At 44.0% G+C, this 13,912-nt stretch overlaps 1 protein-coding gene across 1 annotated transcript in view; it reads right to left on the bottom strand.

Annotated features, from left to right (window-relative positions):
* The window catches only part of ZFAND3 (zinc finger AN1-type containing 3), a 132,330-nt gene extending 119,255 nt beyond the window's left edge, over positions 1-13,075 (bottom strand). The window contains exon 1 of the mRNA XM_068676571.1: positions 12,921-13,075. Within this exon, the coding sequence (XP_068532672.1) occupies positions 12,921-12,991 (71 nt within the window). The 5' untranslated portion in view covers positions 12,992-13,075. The remainder of the gene's footprint in view (positions 1-12,920) is intronic.
* Between the last annotated feature and the right edge of the window lie 837 nt (positions 13,076-13,912).

Below are 13,912 nucleotides of genomic sequence, written 5' to 3'. Positions count from 1 at the left end.
GGGGTGAGACCCTCTGTGCAACACATCGGTCCTTTCTCATGTTTCCCGCAGCACACTCCCACTTCCCAGGCAATCGCATTTCAATTACCAGTACGGAAAGCATTCAGCACGCACGTTCTGCTTAAAGTTCAAGGGTTTCAAACATCTAGTGAAAAAACAATCCTTCATCCCGTGACAGGAGAAGGAAACCTTTACACAGACTGGTATTTTGGCTTTGCCGTCTTCGGTGATCCAGATTAATGCAAACGCAAACTGCAATCTTCACAGTTGTCATTTTCACAAGGTAGCTCTTACTGCTTTGTAAGTGTTTAGAGCAGACAGCCTACATTTATTTACATGAACAAAACCAAGGGTATCACAGCACTCACAGAAACCATTATGTTATCCGCATCATTTTCCTGTTTTGAAATAACATAGAGAAGACGTGGGAAAATGCTTCAGCTCCTTACAATTTCCCTTTGCTAATTGAGACCGAAGGGATAAATCACAATCAGCACACTTACTGCATCTCATTCGGGCTGGGGCAAATCAGGGCCAAGTTAAATATTTTGTTCACACGCACGCAGAGCAAACAGCGAAGGCCCCTTCGGTGGATCAGCTATTGAGGCATTTCTGACGGTAATCTCAGGGAAAGGCCCCGTAACCAAGCACTGAGTGATCATTAACAGCAGGTTAAAAAAAATGAGCCCCATAACGTTACCTCATCCTGAGCACTCATCCAAGGTATGCGTAACCTCGTCATACACAAGGAGAACAAGCAAGTTTTAACCACCTAACCACTGTCCCAGGCTGGAGCTGTACACTGCAAGTCTACTGCTCAATCATCCACGTCAAATGAATGTTAAATCCTAAATAGAAGCAGTAGTTAAAAAGGGATTTAAAAAGTTTAAGTAAGCAAGCAGCAGCAGCAACTCATACCTCTTCAGTCATCTCTAATCTCCAAGAGAAAAAAAAGTGTCAAAAAAAAAAAAAAAGTCAAGCAGAATCCTGGAAAAGTTTTTCATTAAACATCCGTGCACCTTTTCCATCCTTTCTCATGGAGGGCCCCTTCTGTAAGGACAGCACACAGTCCTCCCTCGCCACTTCCACCGCAGTAGTTTGAGAAACTGGTACAGGACAAATAAAGGGATCTCTAACAATTAAACTAATGAATAGCAAATATGTGTGCTATGAACTTCATGTACATGATTTTCTTGCCCCCTTACTTCCTAGTACTTTCACCTAACACACTGCCCCTTCAAACATTAGCCTGGCAAACAAATAATTTGGACCTTCTTGCTATCTAAGCATTACTTTGCCTTGAGTCAACTCAAATAAGGAGATGTTTTCTTTCCATTATGGGAAAAGGAAAACACCACCTATACTTTCACAGGAAACACTTACATTTGACTAATTCAACCAGAATCAAAGTGAATCAAGCAAGTCCATAGCTGTCTTTAGACAGACAAATTGAACTATCAGCTAATATGTTTTGTGATAAAGGTAATACCACGTTCAGTGCTTGCTAGCTGATTGTAGCAGAAACAACAGTTTCTGAACCATACCTACAAATACCAACTGACAGCAGCCACGCAAGCAATAACTAAGGTCATCTATTCAGCTAGCTGGTAGAAAACATCTTCTATTTCCTACCAGCAGCACTGCTGCAGCCATGATAACATAAGCATACAGACAGAACTGATTTTGGAGACAGAGGTGATGCCTTGATATACACTGGGAAAAAGCAGAGCAGTTTCCCCATATACTGAAGGGAGCTGGCGTGTCCAAACAGTTAGTCTACGTTTCGCATGCTGGGTATTGAGTTGATATAACAAAAATGTAAAACCTACTTTCAGAATTTGTCTTTCACAGATGATAAGGGACAAGAAAGCTAAGCAGAAGAAAGGAAAGCACTGCTGATTAACCAAATAACCATAAAACCCAAGATAAGGATCATCTACACCATTCCCCCTACCCTCTTCTCCAACTGCCATCACCATGCCCAGAGAATACAAGCCTCAGGAGCAACCCTGTTTTTGGAGCACCAGTCTCACCACATAAACCTTAGTGGTGCAAATATATATGGCCCCTAAAATCACTGAAATAGTTACTGGCTGAATGGCCTTAAGTAGTCCTCAAAACTAACTAAAACCCCCAAACCTTCTCTTTTATTTTGTATGACATTTGTATCAAGAAAAATACTGCTAGAATAGTTGGCCCAACAAAGAAAAGATACTTAGAGAGACTTTAATCCTCAAAACTCATAAATGTGTATGAGCAGTCTTCTGTGCTACAGTCAAGTCATCAGCTACACTAACTATATGATGACTACTTCAGGACAAATCATTTCAGTTTTTATTTTTTTTTATATCAAAAACTGCAAAGAAATTATTAATTCTCTGTGTATACACATAAAACACTTCCAAGAATTATATGCACATAAAGTTGCAACATAAAGACTACTTAAAAGCATTTCTGTACCAAAGTTTGCAACAAAACATGTTGCTAAAGAAGTCAGCAAGCCACTAGTAATTCAGCCAACAGAAACAGTAATGACAGAAAGAACACCAATAGGAAAGTGGCTCAATCACTTTTTGTCATCTAGACACCTAGCAATGTGCTGGGAAACTGATCTGAGGACACACACAGAACAGGAAACCAACAACTACAGCAAGCTCTGCTACATTGTCTGAAAGCTGCAGATTTCAGTTGCTGAGAGCCCTGGCCTAGCACTGTTTAGTTTGGCTTCCCAATTAGTGGTTACAAAAGCAAGCAGTAATTGCAGTTATCTGAATTTCAGATGCATTTCAGAGGACATGTCAGCTCAGGCAACCGAATTCTAACCTGTAATAGTAAAGTTCCTGCTATGCCAGTAAGTGATGAAATTTCCAGTATTTTACTTTATTTTGAAAGAATGATGCAATGCATTTGCTTAACTTACTACCTAATGACATACATCACGGTGTTTTTTCCTTTACTATCTGAATCCGTCCTTACAAGCCACTTGAGCAGGACAGGAAGCGTTAATTATTCACCAGAAAGATTTCTGGTCATGCCTGAATTAGTCACATGAGAACATTAATAGCAAAAGGAAACACTGCATCAAAGAATAATGGATAATAATGGGGCCCTATCTTCATCAGGAGCATGCTACGAAACCACCTGAGCCTTGCAGATGTGTAATGCAGGCGGTTCTTGCTCTCCTAATTGCATAGCAACTCTCCTGATTGAAAGAAGCTTCCTCCACCCACCACAAACACTTCCTTCAACACGGATATCCTTGGAAACAACATGTCAATGGGTCAGCGTTGTTTTACAGCAAGTGCTGATTTAAAACAAACACCTCTCTATGGAGGACAGGGCTTGGGAAGCTGTAAACACTCCCCGCTACCAGGACTTCCAGTCAGGGCTCCTAAACCACTGTGGAATTAAATAAAGAGTGATACGTGATTCATTAATGAAGGAAAACATGCATGTGAAAAAACATGGTCCAACAAACCTCAATGTCAAGGACTTCTAGCTATTAAATACAGAGAAGACTAAAGGGAATGGCACTCAGCATTAGGGAAATAATATCTATAGATCTGGAATCACCGTACCCAAGCATGAAGTTGAAACTGCAATATGCCTAGTGCCCAACATAAAACCAATGACTCTTCTAAGAAACTACAGGCAAAAGAAGAGAAGAGGATGTAGTGACATTGAACACTTCCAGTTATAATGGACTTAGAATAACTAGTTCTAGAGAAGAAACACTTCTAGCATGTCTATTTTAGAGCATCACAAACACCCCGTGCATTGGACAACACCAGGAGTTACAAACATCAGTCAGTCTACTTCCTTAAATCTAACGCGGAGTCAGTTTGTTCCATCTGCAGTTAATTATTTCCAAGGCAAGTTTAATTTCAATGACTTTGTAATGAAGTATTAATCACAAAGCTCCAATGTGAAGAAATCTTAAGTGTTCGGGTACTATTCTTAATTGTTTTCTTTTAAAAGCTCCAAAGAAGAATGAGCACCTAGGTTAATGAGGTAAATTATTGAGTATATGTGGACTATTCCTAATAGCCCTTTATCAATTATAGCTCGGCTCCACACTCCTATCTAAAACCAAAACCCAAAATGTCAGCTGCTCCAAAGAACTGCCGTATTTTCAATCTCCTAACACTGTGAGCATTTTTAAAAAGAAACCCTAATATTTTCCATAAGAGTTTTGCCATTAAAAACTGAATTAGACAAACATAAAATTAAAATTGGAAGGCACTTTTATTACAGAATCACACTACGTTAAAATACATCCAGTGTTTCATTCCTTCAGAGAACTATGCAGTCAAAAATTGATTCTAAAAATAGGAATTATTAAATTTTGAATAGATTAATATGTTAATGATTCAGGGCAACACTAGAAATCTATCTTCAGCATGTGTTAACACTTGGACAGTTTAAGAAACCATTCCTGTCCATTAGTTCCCTGAAGGAGATTAAAAAAGTCCCCCTAGGACATTAACAATGAGCAAGCATTACTACAGCTGACATTAAACTCTTGTCAGCAATACCTGACCTAAGATTCACCTTTGTCTAGCTAAAAATGCATTTTATTGAGCAATGCTGGATATTTGCTGAAGAAAAGTTTTGAAGACCCAGAACTGATTCATCAACAGTCTGGACTAATATTGATAGTACCTTTGACCAGAAATCAATCTGATCAACGGTTAGAAGGACAACGCAGCCTCCAGCACCGAGGGACCCTTTCCAAAAGGCAGCATTTTACCTCCTTTGTACACACAACGTACCCTGAGACACCTCCAACATATCATTAGGGATCAAAACACAGCTGTTACGGCGACAGGGCTGATCTCAGAAAGTCACATTAAGTCCATGAGGACATGGCTTCGGATCCTGCACAATTAGGAGGCTATCTTCCGTGCTTAGAAATTAAATAGAATTTCTTCATTCAAACAAGAAGTTAAGTGCATACATTGCAAAACAGGCCCCAATTCAAACAACTCACCCAGCAGCACACTACAGCAGTAGAGTCAGAAAGTACAGGTGGTAATCACCAACCCTCTCTTTCTCACAGTTTGTCTCACTGCTTATTAAAATTATAGAAAGCCACTTTTCAGCTCCATTCAAATTTGTTCATTACTTACAATTACTCTCATTTGCACCAAATAAGCATTGTCAATCTAACACTAGCCAACGTATATAGATTAAATGACAATGTCAATGAAAGTCACTTTAAAAATGAATTCCCCTAGCACACTAATGAAAATATTACATCATTAAGAAACTGAAATTTATCTTCCTCGCATTGACCTACATCATTCAAGTTCAGAGCAGGCATATGGTGGCCAGGTTAAGTGGCAGGAAGTGAACCAAATCCCAATGAGCCTGGAATAGGGCAGGCCCCTGCTGCTCATAACTGGAAGACCCCAGAGAACCCATTCAATGTAAAAACCCATCCACAAGTTCCTAACACAACAACTTCTCCATACACGTATTGCTGCACTTTCCACGACGCTACTGTTCAGATACTGTTAACAGAGAAACTGAACAGTCTACAAGTGTCTTGGGTCTCCAATTCTTGGAATGTTAAAATCCTTCATTTAAGACATCTTCCTAAATACAGGTAAAGAATAATTTATTGTAAATGGATCTATGTACATGTATACATAGCTGTTTGACTTCTCTTGTGATACATGATTTAAAAAAGCGTTAAAAAATTATTTTAAACCCCCACTTAAACCTAAGGTCCTCCACAAATCTGTCAACTAGGAAAGTAAATCCATGCTGTATACATGCCTGATTTTTAATTCTTCTTCCAAAAATAAAGGACAGACTCCATGCTAGTGAGCCCTGATGACACTGAACAGACAGCAAGGGCATCTGTAGTGCCATCTGAGCAAAAGGGGGGAGAGAACAGATCATTCTGATTTACCTGCCTGAAATGAATATGAAGCTTCTCTCTGAGATCCAGATAAGAGTTTCACTGTAGTCAAGGTCAAATATCATCCAAAAACTGCCACGAGATACTGTGCCAACACTTTAAAGACCCAAAGTGAGCCAGGCAGGGTCGTATATTTGAGGAGATAGAGGAGTACTGTAGCATTTAAAACTTCAAAGAATATAAGCATCATTTCACTGAGAAAACATATCACATCGGTAATTTCCACCAACTGCCTCTTAAGAAGCCTGTGTTTATTTACATACACAAACTTCTAATTTAAAATAATTTTAAAACCCATTAATAATTGGCATAGCACGTTAATGAAAATATTCCAGTCCAAACCAAACATCTCCAATGCATGCATCCATCATGGATCACTCTCTGAAGTTAAGATGTTGAAATCGCAGCGATGCAAAGCATTAAAGGAAACGCTGGCTTGTGAGGCTTCCATCATTTTGAGGCTTTAATATTACACGTTGGGCCCTGTGGGCCCGACACGCAGCAGGGACATTAACATTTCTGTGGAAGTTTGATGTTGAAATGGTTAAAGCTTACGCAATTAAGAACAAGAGCAGGATGTCCTCAAAACCGATACCTGTGTTCTAACCTTCAAACAGCCCGGGCTTACCATTAGGAACGCCAGACAACCTGAAGCACGCTCAGTGAAGTGAAGCAATACACAAAACACGATACATCTATGCAGCCACACAACAGTTGAATGTTTTACTAGCGTGACAGATATTTCGTAGCATTACCCGAGGAATAATCATTGCCAATACCTTCAGCTAATCACAGTTTACAAACAAAACGAAGACGACACTGACTGACACAAAGATGGACACCTGGCCGGTGACGCAGACACAGCAACTTCTTACTCTCAACTCCTCCAAGCTTCCAAAAGCAGCACACAAAACCTGCTTCATCCCTCTTTGCTCCACCAGTAGAAGCAGCAGAATGAAACCAAATTTCATTCTGACCACTGAGGAATTTGGTTAGATTAAAAGGTGCTGGATACAGCTGTCTATAATTAGCAGCACATCGATCTATAATTAGGAAGTATTTCTACAACATTTTATATAAAGATTTTGAATAAACTCATAGTTTAAGCAAGTGTTTGTTTTCTCAAATTCTGGCTTCCCTGAAGAAGTAAATAGACAGTTTTAATCAAGCAGGCCTATTTTTGGATCTTCTTAAACAAAACACCCTCATACACCAGCTGCTTGAATTTATTCACTCCTTAAAATTATCACATAGCAAGATTAAAGGAAAGAAAATCAACTACTTTTTTTTTCCCCCCATAAAGAGATTATGGAGCTACTTGTTGCAGGATGTTGTGAGGGTCAAGAGTACATAAGGATTCAAGAAGTCATTATGCAAATTCATAAAAATAATTAAGACCTGCTTAGCCATACACCTATAAAACGGAGGACAGCCCCATGTCAGACTGCCAGAAGTAAAGGAGAAATATACCAAGATAAGCATCGCTGCATGCCTGCTCTGTTCTTACACTTACTCCCCAGCATCACTTATCACCCAAAATCAGAGTTGGGGCTGGATGCATCTCTGGCATGATCCAGAACAGCTGTTTTCTATTAAATAACAAAATCTCCTTTCTGTTTTGTCTATTCTGTTAAGCACCGCAGAAGAAAGCATTGTTTTCACATTCCTAGAAGAGAGCTTATTACAGTTAAAATATCAAATCCAATTCATCTGCTTTTACTTCAAGTGCCAGTAACCCCTACTCCCAAAGGTCAGCTTCTGCAGCAAAAAGAAAGCTAAGCCTTGATCCAAAATGGAGTATCTTCCTGGTGACTGTGGTTGCAAAAAGAAATTGTTCGCTGGATAGAAAAAGTCTACCTTTTGACTTTAGTTGAGATGCTCTGTTAGTTGTGTTATGACTGAGGGAAGTCCCAAGAACCTCACAAGCTTTTGTTCTTCATTCTGTATATTGTTATTCAAACAGGGAACGTGACAAAGTCCATTTTTTCTCTCCGCTGTCTCCTTGGATTGAAGCTTCTCCATGTCTCGTAATCCTCAGTATCTTCTACAACTTAAATCCAAGCAAAAAAAATCATCGTCTGCCCAAAGTTTCTCAACATCCTCTGCAGCATTTCCTTGGAAAAGCTGTGACTAGACCAATTCCTCATTAGGCCTTTTGTTTCTGTTAGTTAAATAATTTCTTCTTCCAGTTTGTGCAATACACCTACCTCGCAGCAGTTAAAGATGGCTTTAACTACAAACTGCTCCACTCACTTTCACCCAAGAATTTAACATAGTATTTAATAAGTTCATTTATAGTATATATAAAGAAATTCAAGTATTTTAGCCATAAGCTAAAGCCAAAACAAAATATAAGGACCACTTCAGGCAAATTAATTACCTGATTCAAACCAACTCTAGCTCACTGAAATAGATGGCCTATAAATGTTCATGTAATTCTATGGAAGTTAATTTTACTTGTATTATAGCACACTTGAAAGCAATAAAAGCAAGTAAGCTTTTATTCTTAGAAAAACACGTTTTGGGTCTTGTACAGCACGGCAAGAATTAGCCTTCCTAAAACACAAGCATTGTTAATGTATTTATTCATTCAAATCAACATATCACAACTGAAAGAATTGGCATTTCTTGTCAGCAGTAGCACTGCAGAGACACCCTGCCCCTCGCACAGCACTACCCACACACGGCTACCCCAGGCACTTGTTGTGTCCTCCCTGGGCACTCAAAGACCTCAGTTAGTACCGAGGGCTAATAAACGCTAACTTGTTTGGTACTGGATGCACTGACTTGCATAAGCTGCCAACGTCGTTACTTTTTCTAGCATCTGATCCAAAGATAGAGTAAGCGAAAGCCTAAGTAACTGCATGATTCAAGGCCAGCAAAAACTAATTCTCAGAGGAAAACGGGCCTATTTCTACAGTTTCATCAAGCCTCACTTTGGAACATCTATGGAGTGTTTCAACAGTACTTCAAATTAGGTTTATGAAGGCATTATTCATTGAGGATGACGTACACAGCCTATGAGATTAGAAAGTATAAATGGACAGTCACTGAGAGCTCCTATGGAATGAACAGCTGCAATCACCCATAAAAAAAAAAGGAAAAGATTAGCCAAAGAGGCAGCTCGTTAACGGCATATACATACATACATATATATATGTCATTAGTTGCTTATAAGCGAAAAAAAGCTTTGGTGATATATAGTCACAAGCTAATCATGCTTAGGTTAAATGATGCACCATTTCATCAAGTGTTTTAATTTTAGGAAACAAAATTGAGAGAAGAGCCAGTTTGGCATGGCAGGGCCCTGGTGATACACAAGTAACTGGAAAATCCAGACTCTGAAATAAACTCTGGATTGGGTCTGCACATCATGCTTGGGGCACAATGCCTCACCATGCCTATGATGCATGCAGTGTCAGAGAAGGCAGAACAAATGGTATCATCCTGCAAAACCCCTGCTGGCGTGTTCTCAAACAGCATCGCCATCAGTTTCAGCTGACTACAGTACCTTATAGTGCCAGAAATAAGATGAGATGAAACTAATCATACTGTGTTTTCAATCAACTTCCTGCTGGTCGCCACCATTTCAAGAATGGAATTCATTTCTTTTATGTCCATTAGCATATTCCCTTCTTTCCTGGTTCGAAGGCACGAAGCGCGATGGTCTGGCATCATCTGGACCGTAAGAAAACCAAGCAGCATTCACTATGGTACAATCTGAATCCCAGCAGCGTTGCCCTCTGACTCGCTCCTTCACAATGTGCACTTCTACCAGCCAAGGAGTATTTCAGCTCTCAAGTCTCATCCACGCATGTAACAGTGTAATAGTAAAAGCCCCAGCCCTTTGATGAGCTATACGCAAGTGAAACCTTTGTGGAGCCCTTCAGAAGCCGATGGGGAACTGCCAACATGAAGTTCATTAAAGGATTATGCCTCATCTCTAATAAGCAAAGTGGCTTAACTGGAATATATATATATATATAGTAGTATTTTCATGTATTTATTAACACGGAGCTGAAGATTTTATATATGTCAGGAAAGGCTGGTTTCTGAAATCCACTCATCTAAGAAAAAAATGTTACATGGTCTGTTAATCAGAAAAAGAAGATTTTTTCCAGATCATAAGAATGAGAAGCTAAGCACAGCATAAACCCTAAATGAAGTAATCTAAAATAACATCTTGCACACTGCACCCTTTCCAACCTTTATACACAAAAACTATTCCAATAAAAAGCGAAACAGTTGCAACTAACTGAAGTTTAAGATATAAAAATAGAAAGAGCAGGGGGTAAAATATTTCCAAACAGCAAGCTGTGTGAATTTTTCATAAATAAATCAATACAGATGAGGCTTGCCCAATTGAGGCTATCTGTGCGAGATGATTTTGTAAAAACATAAAGATGATCTCCGTGTTCCATCTGAACCTCGCTGGAGCAAAAATGACAGACTGGACATACTAAAGAGAAGGGGAAGTCTGCAGAAGATTTAAGGATGGCTTCTGTGATCTTCCACAAAAGGTAAGAAAACGTTAGTTGTTGACCTTAAGCAGATGTTTCAGAAGTTCTGAGCAGGCTCACTCAAGTCCCTTCTTTCAGTTGTTCATTTTTCAGTCTCTTAGATCTTGAAACATCAAGAGTTTAGTAGTTTTCCAGTCACCAGAGATTCCTGCAACCTACAGGATCTGAATTTCTAATGTAAAACTCAGCATTTTAAAAGAACCCCTCCAACTTTAATGCGATAGTATGTACAGCCCTCTCACTAACCCTTCACATACCATCGCAAGACCAATGTGTACTTCAGGAGCTACTTTATGACTATGCATCGATAGGCAAAGTTCAGCCCACAGATCCACAGCTTACTTCAATGGTTTTCTTAATGCTTTTCTCAATATTTTCCTTAGTGCTGTTTGTGGATTACTGCAGAAAAGTATTCACCTCACCATAAATGGTATTGCTAGCAGTAAATAAAATTCAAGCCAAAATAAAACAAACAAAACCACCAGCACCAAGCCCCAACGCTATCTTTTACACTCAGCCACAAGATGTAACATCTAGACCCCACGGTCTGATCTGCTGGCAATGAACTCTTCTGCAGCCTGCATGGTGCAGGAGCACTCAAGAGTGGGCATCCGAAGATTCTCCATCACTGGACTGATGCAGACCAGGAAACAAAGCAAAGCTATCCCTCTACATGCCTTTCTTTAGAAAATTTATTGAAATTATTTCATCAAGTTGCAAGTTTTAGAACTTTTCATAGGATTAAATGCTATAATCCTGCAGCGAAAGGCAAGCATGGCCCTGTTATTCCATGTGTCAAATCGACATACAGGTCACCAGGAAGACTCCATCCTCTTTAAGACACGTTGCTGGCACAACCCTAACTGACACCAAGAGCAGCAGAACTCCAGCTTCAGAGGCATACAGCTCCTTATCCCAGCATGACTTACTTTCTTCAGAATGCTGGCATAAAACTGTGACACCATGAGTACTCCTGCCAGTGCAACGCTGCTACAAGGGCATGTCCATGCAGATTTACCAGCAGATCTTTTCAAGCACTGCCAAGGCCCAGGTGAATAGGGAGAGGACATCACTTAAGTTTCTTCAAGACAGAGAAGCACAACAAGCCATCAGACTGGAAGCTGATGGTGCAATTTATTCATTTTTTGCAGTGAAAATATAGATCTAAAGCTTGCCAAAGAGTATTGAAAGGCACCTGGTAGAAAGGGAGCAACAAATAGCATTTTGGTAATTGTTTGTTCAAGGGAAATGTAGGCTTTAAGAAAAGAGTAATGGCTTTAAAGGGCAATGGGTTTTCTTGAGGGCCTCCTGTCACCATTAACCAGATCCTCAAACACGACGCACCAGATTTTTGTCTCGTTATCACAACCCTCTGAACTAGCCCCAAAGTTCAGCCCAGAGGAAAAGTTCACTTTCAACTTTCGGTGACTCTCCCTTCACGCCAAGATCAGGTTACAGGAGGCGGGTGGTGCGCTGCCTTAGAGACAGCAGCGACTTGCTCCCCACCACGCTGCAGAAAGCAAGCATCAGCTCCAAACATGGGAGCCTAAGAAAACAGGAATTAACAAAAACAATTTACTGCATATTTGTAACATGCCTTGCATAATCACTCCCGGCAGGGCCAGGGCGTACGCTGCGCTCCACGTTTTTGGCCATAACTCGTGAAAATGGATTTCACATGAAATCCTGCCACTCCGGTGGGCGCACCCCAGGTACAGCGACACCGCTAAGTCGCCCTCATCGCACCTCCTTCCCCCCAGCACCTTACATTGCACGCCACAAATCCCAGGAAGGCACAACCAGGGGCAAGCCCAAAGCTCAGGTGAGCCCCCAGAAGCCTGCGCAGTCCTGTGGGTTTTGAGCATTTCGTCAGCGGGAGCGTTGGGGACTAATAGGGGGTATATAGATGGGTATAGATATGTGTGTTAGGGGCAGTTTGTGATGGCGTGTGCCTGGCAGCACACCACCTGCCACGCTACCCCTGATATTAACTACAAATGACCGGCGATGGGAGCGCGCCCAGCACCCTGGGGTGGGTAAGGGGTGAGCGAGGGCCTGGCTTTGTATTTCCACCCCACTTTGGGCTCTGTGGCAGCGGCCCTACTTCTCCCTTCCTGGCAGGAGGCCGGCCAGCAGCCAGGCAGGCCGTGGGGCTGCCGAGGGGCCGGGACCACCATTTCACACAGCATTTTCCCCTTGCCCTGAGGGGAGCAGCGCGACCTGCCCCCCCCATACCCCCCTACACCCCCCCACACCCCCCCTACACCCCCCGGCTCCCTGTGGGGCTGGGCAGGGGGACCCAGAGGGACCCAGAGGGACCCGGAGGGACCCGGGGGGGGGCTCCCAGCCGGGCCTGCCCCCACCTGAGGGCCACAACCAGCCCCAACCCGGCCCCAACCCCACACTGAGGGGGCCACAACGCCCCCCCCCCTCCCCACCGCCGCCCCTCCCGGCCCCGCGGGGCCCTGGCTTACCCCCAGAAGCCGCAGGGGCAGCGCGGCGGCAGGCTGGGCGCCTTGCTGCGCTCGCTGCCGGCGTCTCCCATGACGGGGCCGGGGCCGGGGCCGAGGCCGAGGCCGGGGCCGGGGCGGCGGCGGGCGGGCGGTGGGGGGGGAGGAGGAGGAGGAGGAGGAGGAGGAGGGGGGGGGGCGGCGGGGCTGGGAGCCGGGATTCCAGGCCGGTCAGCTGGAGCCGGGCGCCACCACCGGGGAGGCGGCGGAGGGGTGTCCTCCCGGGGGGGGCCGGCCGCGCCCTAGCGGCGAGGCCCGCGGTGCCGCCCGCCCGCTGTGACGTCCCCCCCCCGGCGCCGCGGAGAGGTGCGCCCGTCCGCGCCGCTCGGCCCCTGACTCAACAATGCGCCCCCCTCCCCGCCCCTCCCCTCTCCTCTCCGCAGGCACGGGTCCGGCCCCGGCACCTCGCCTCCCCCCCGGCCTGAGCGCGATGGTTGCGCCCAGCCGCCGGATCAGCTGGGAGCGGCCCGTACCAATGTGGTGCCCCGGGGGGAGACGGCGTTGAAAGGGAGTGGGGATGAAGGGAAAAGCGAGCTGAGGAAACACCCGCACACTCTATCAGGGAACGGGTATCTCTATAAAGAGGCCGTGAGGGGCTGCCCGCGCTCTCAGGGCCGGCTGGCTGTTCTACCCCGCGGTCACTCCCACCCACACGTTACGCCATGGTGGTACAGCCGGCGAACGCCGGGGGAGGGAGGGAGGGAGAGGGGCCGGCCGTGGCGGCGCATGCGCAGTAGCCCCGCGACGCGGAAGCGGGCCGGTGGCCCAGCGGGGCCCGGTGGGGCCGCGCCGCTGTCAGCCCGCGGCCGCACGGCTGCTGCCCGCCCCTCTGCGGGCAAATAATAATTACAGCAAATAATAAACGGCCCCGTTCCTAAAGCACGCTGCTGTCCTGTGTTCTGTGCGCGGCTGAGCTGAGGGCTGGCCTCAGCGGTGGGAATGGGGGCAGTGCTGGC

The sequence above is a fragment of the Anas acuta genome, chromosome 3 (assembly GCF_963932015.1).
Source record: "Anas acuta chromosome 3, bAnaAcu1.1, whole genome shotgun sequence".
NCBI lineage: Eukaryota > Metazoa > Chordata > Aves > Anseriformes > Anatidae > Anas > Anas acuta.
This window is presented reverse-complemented; position numbering and strand designations above follow the sequence as displayed.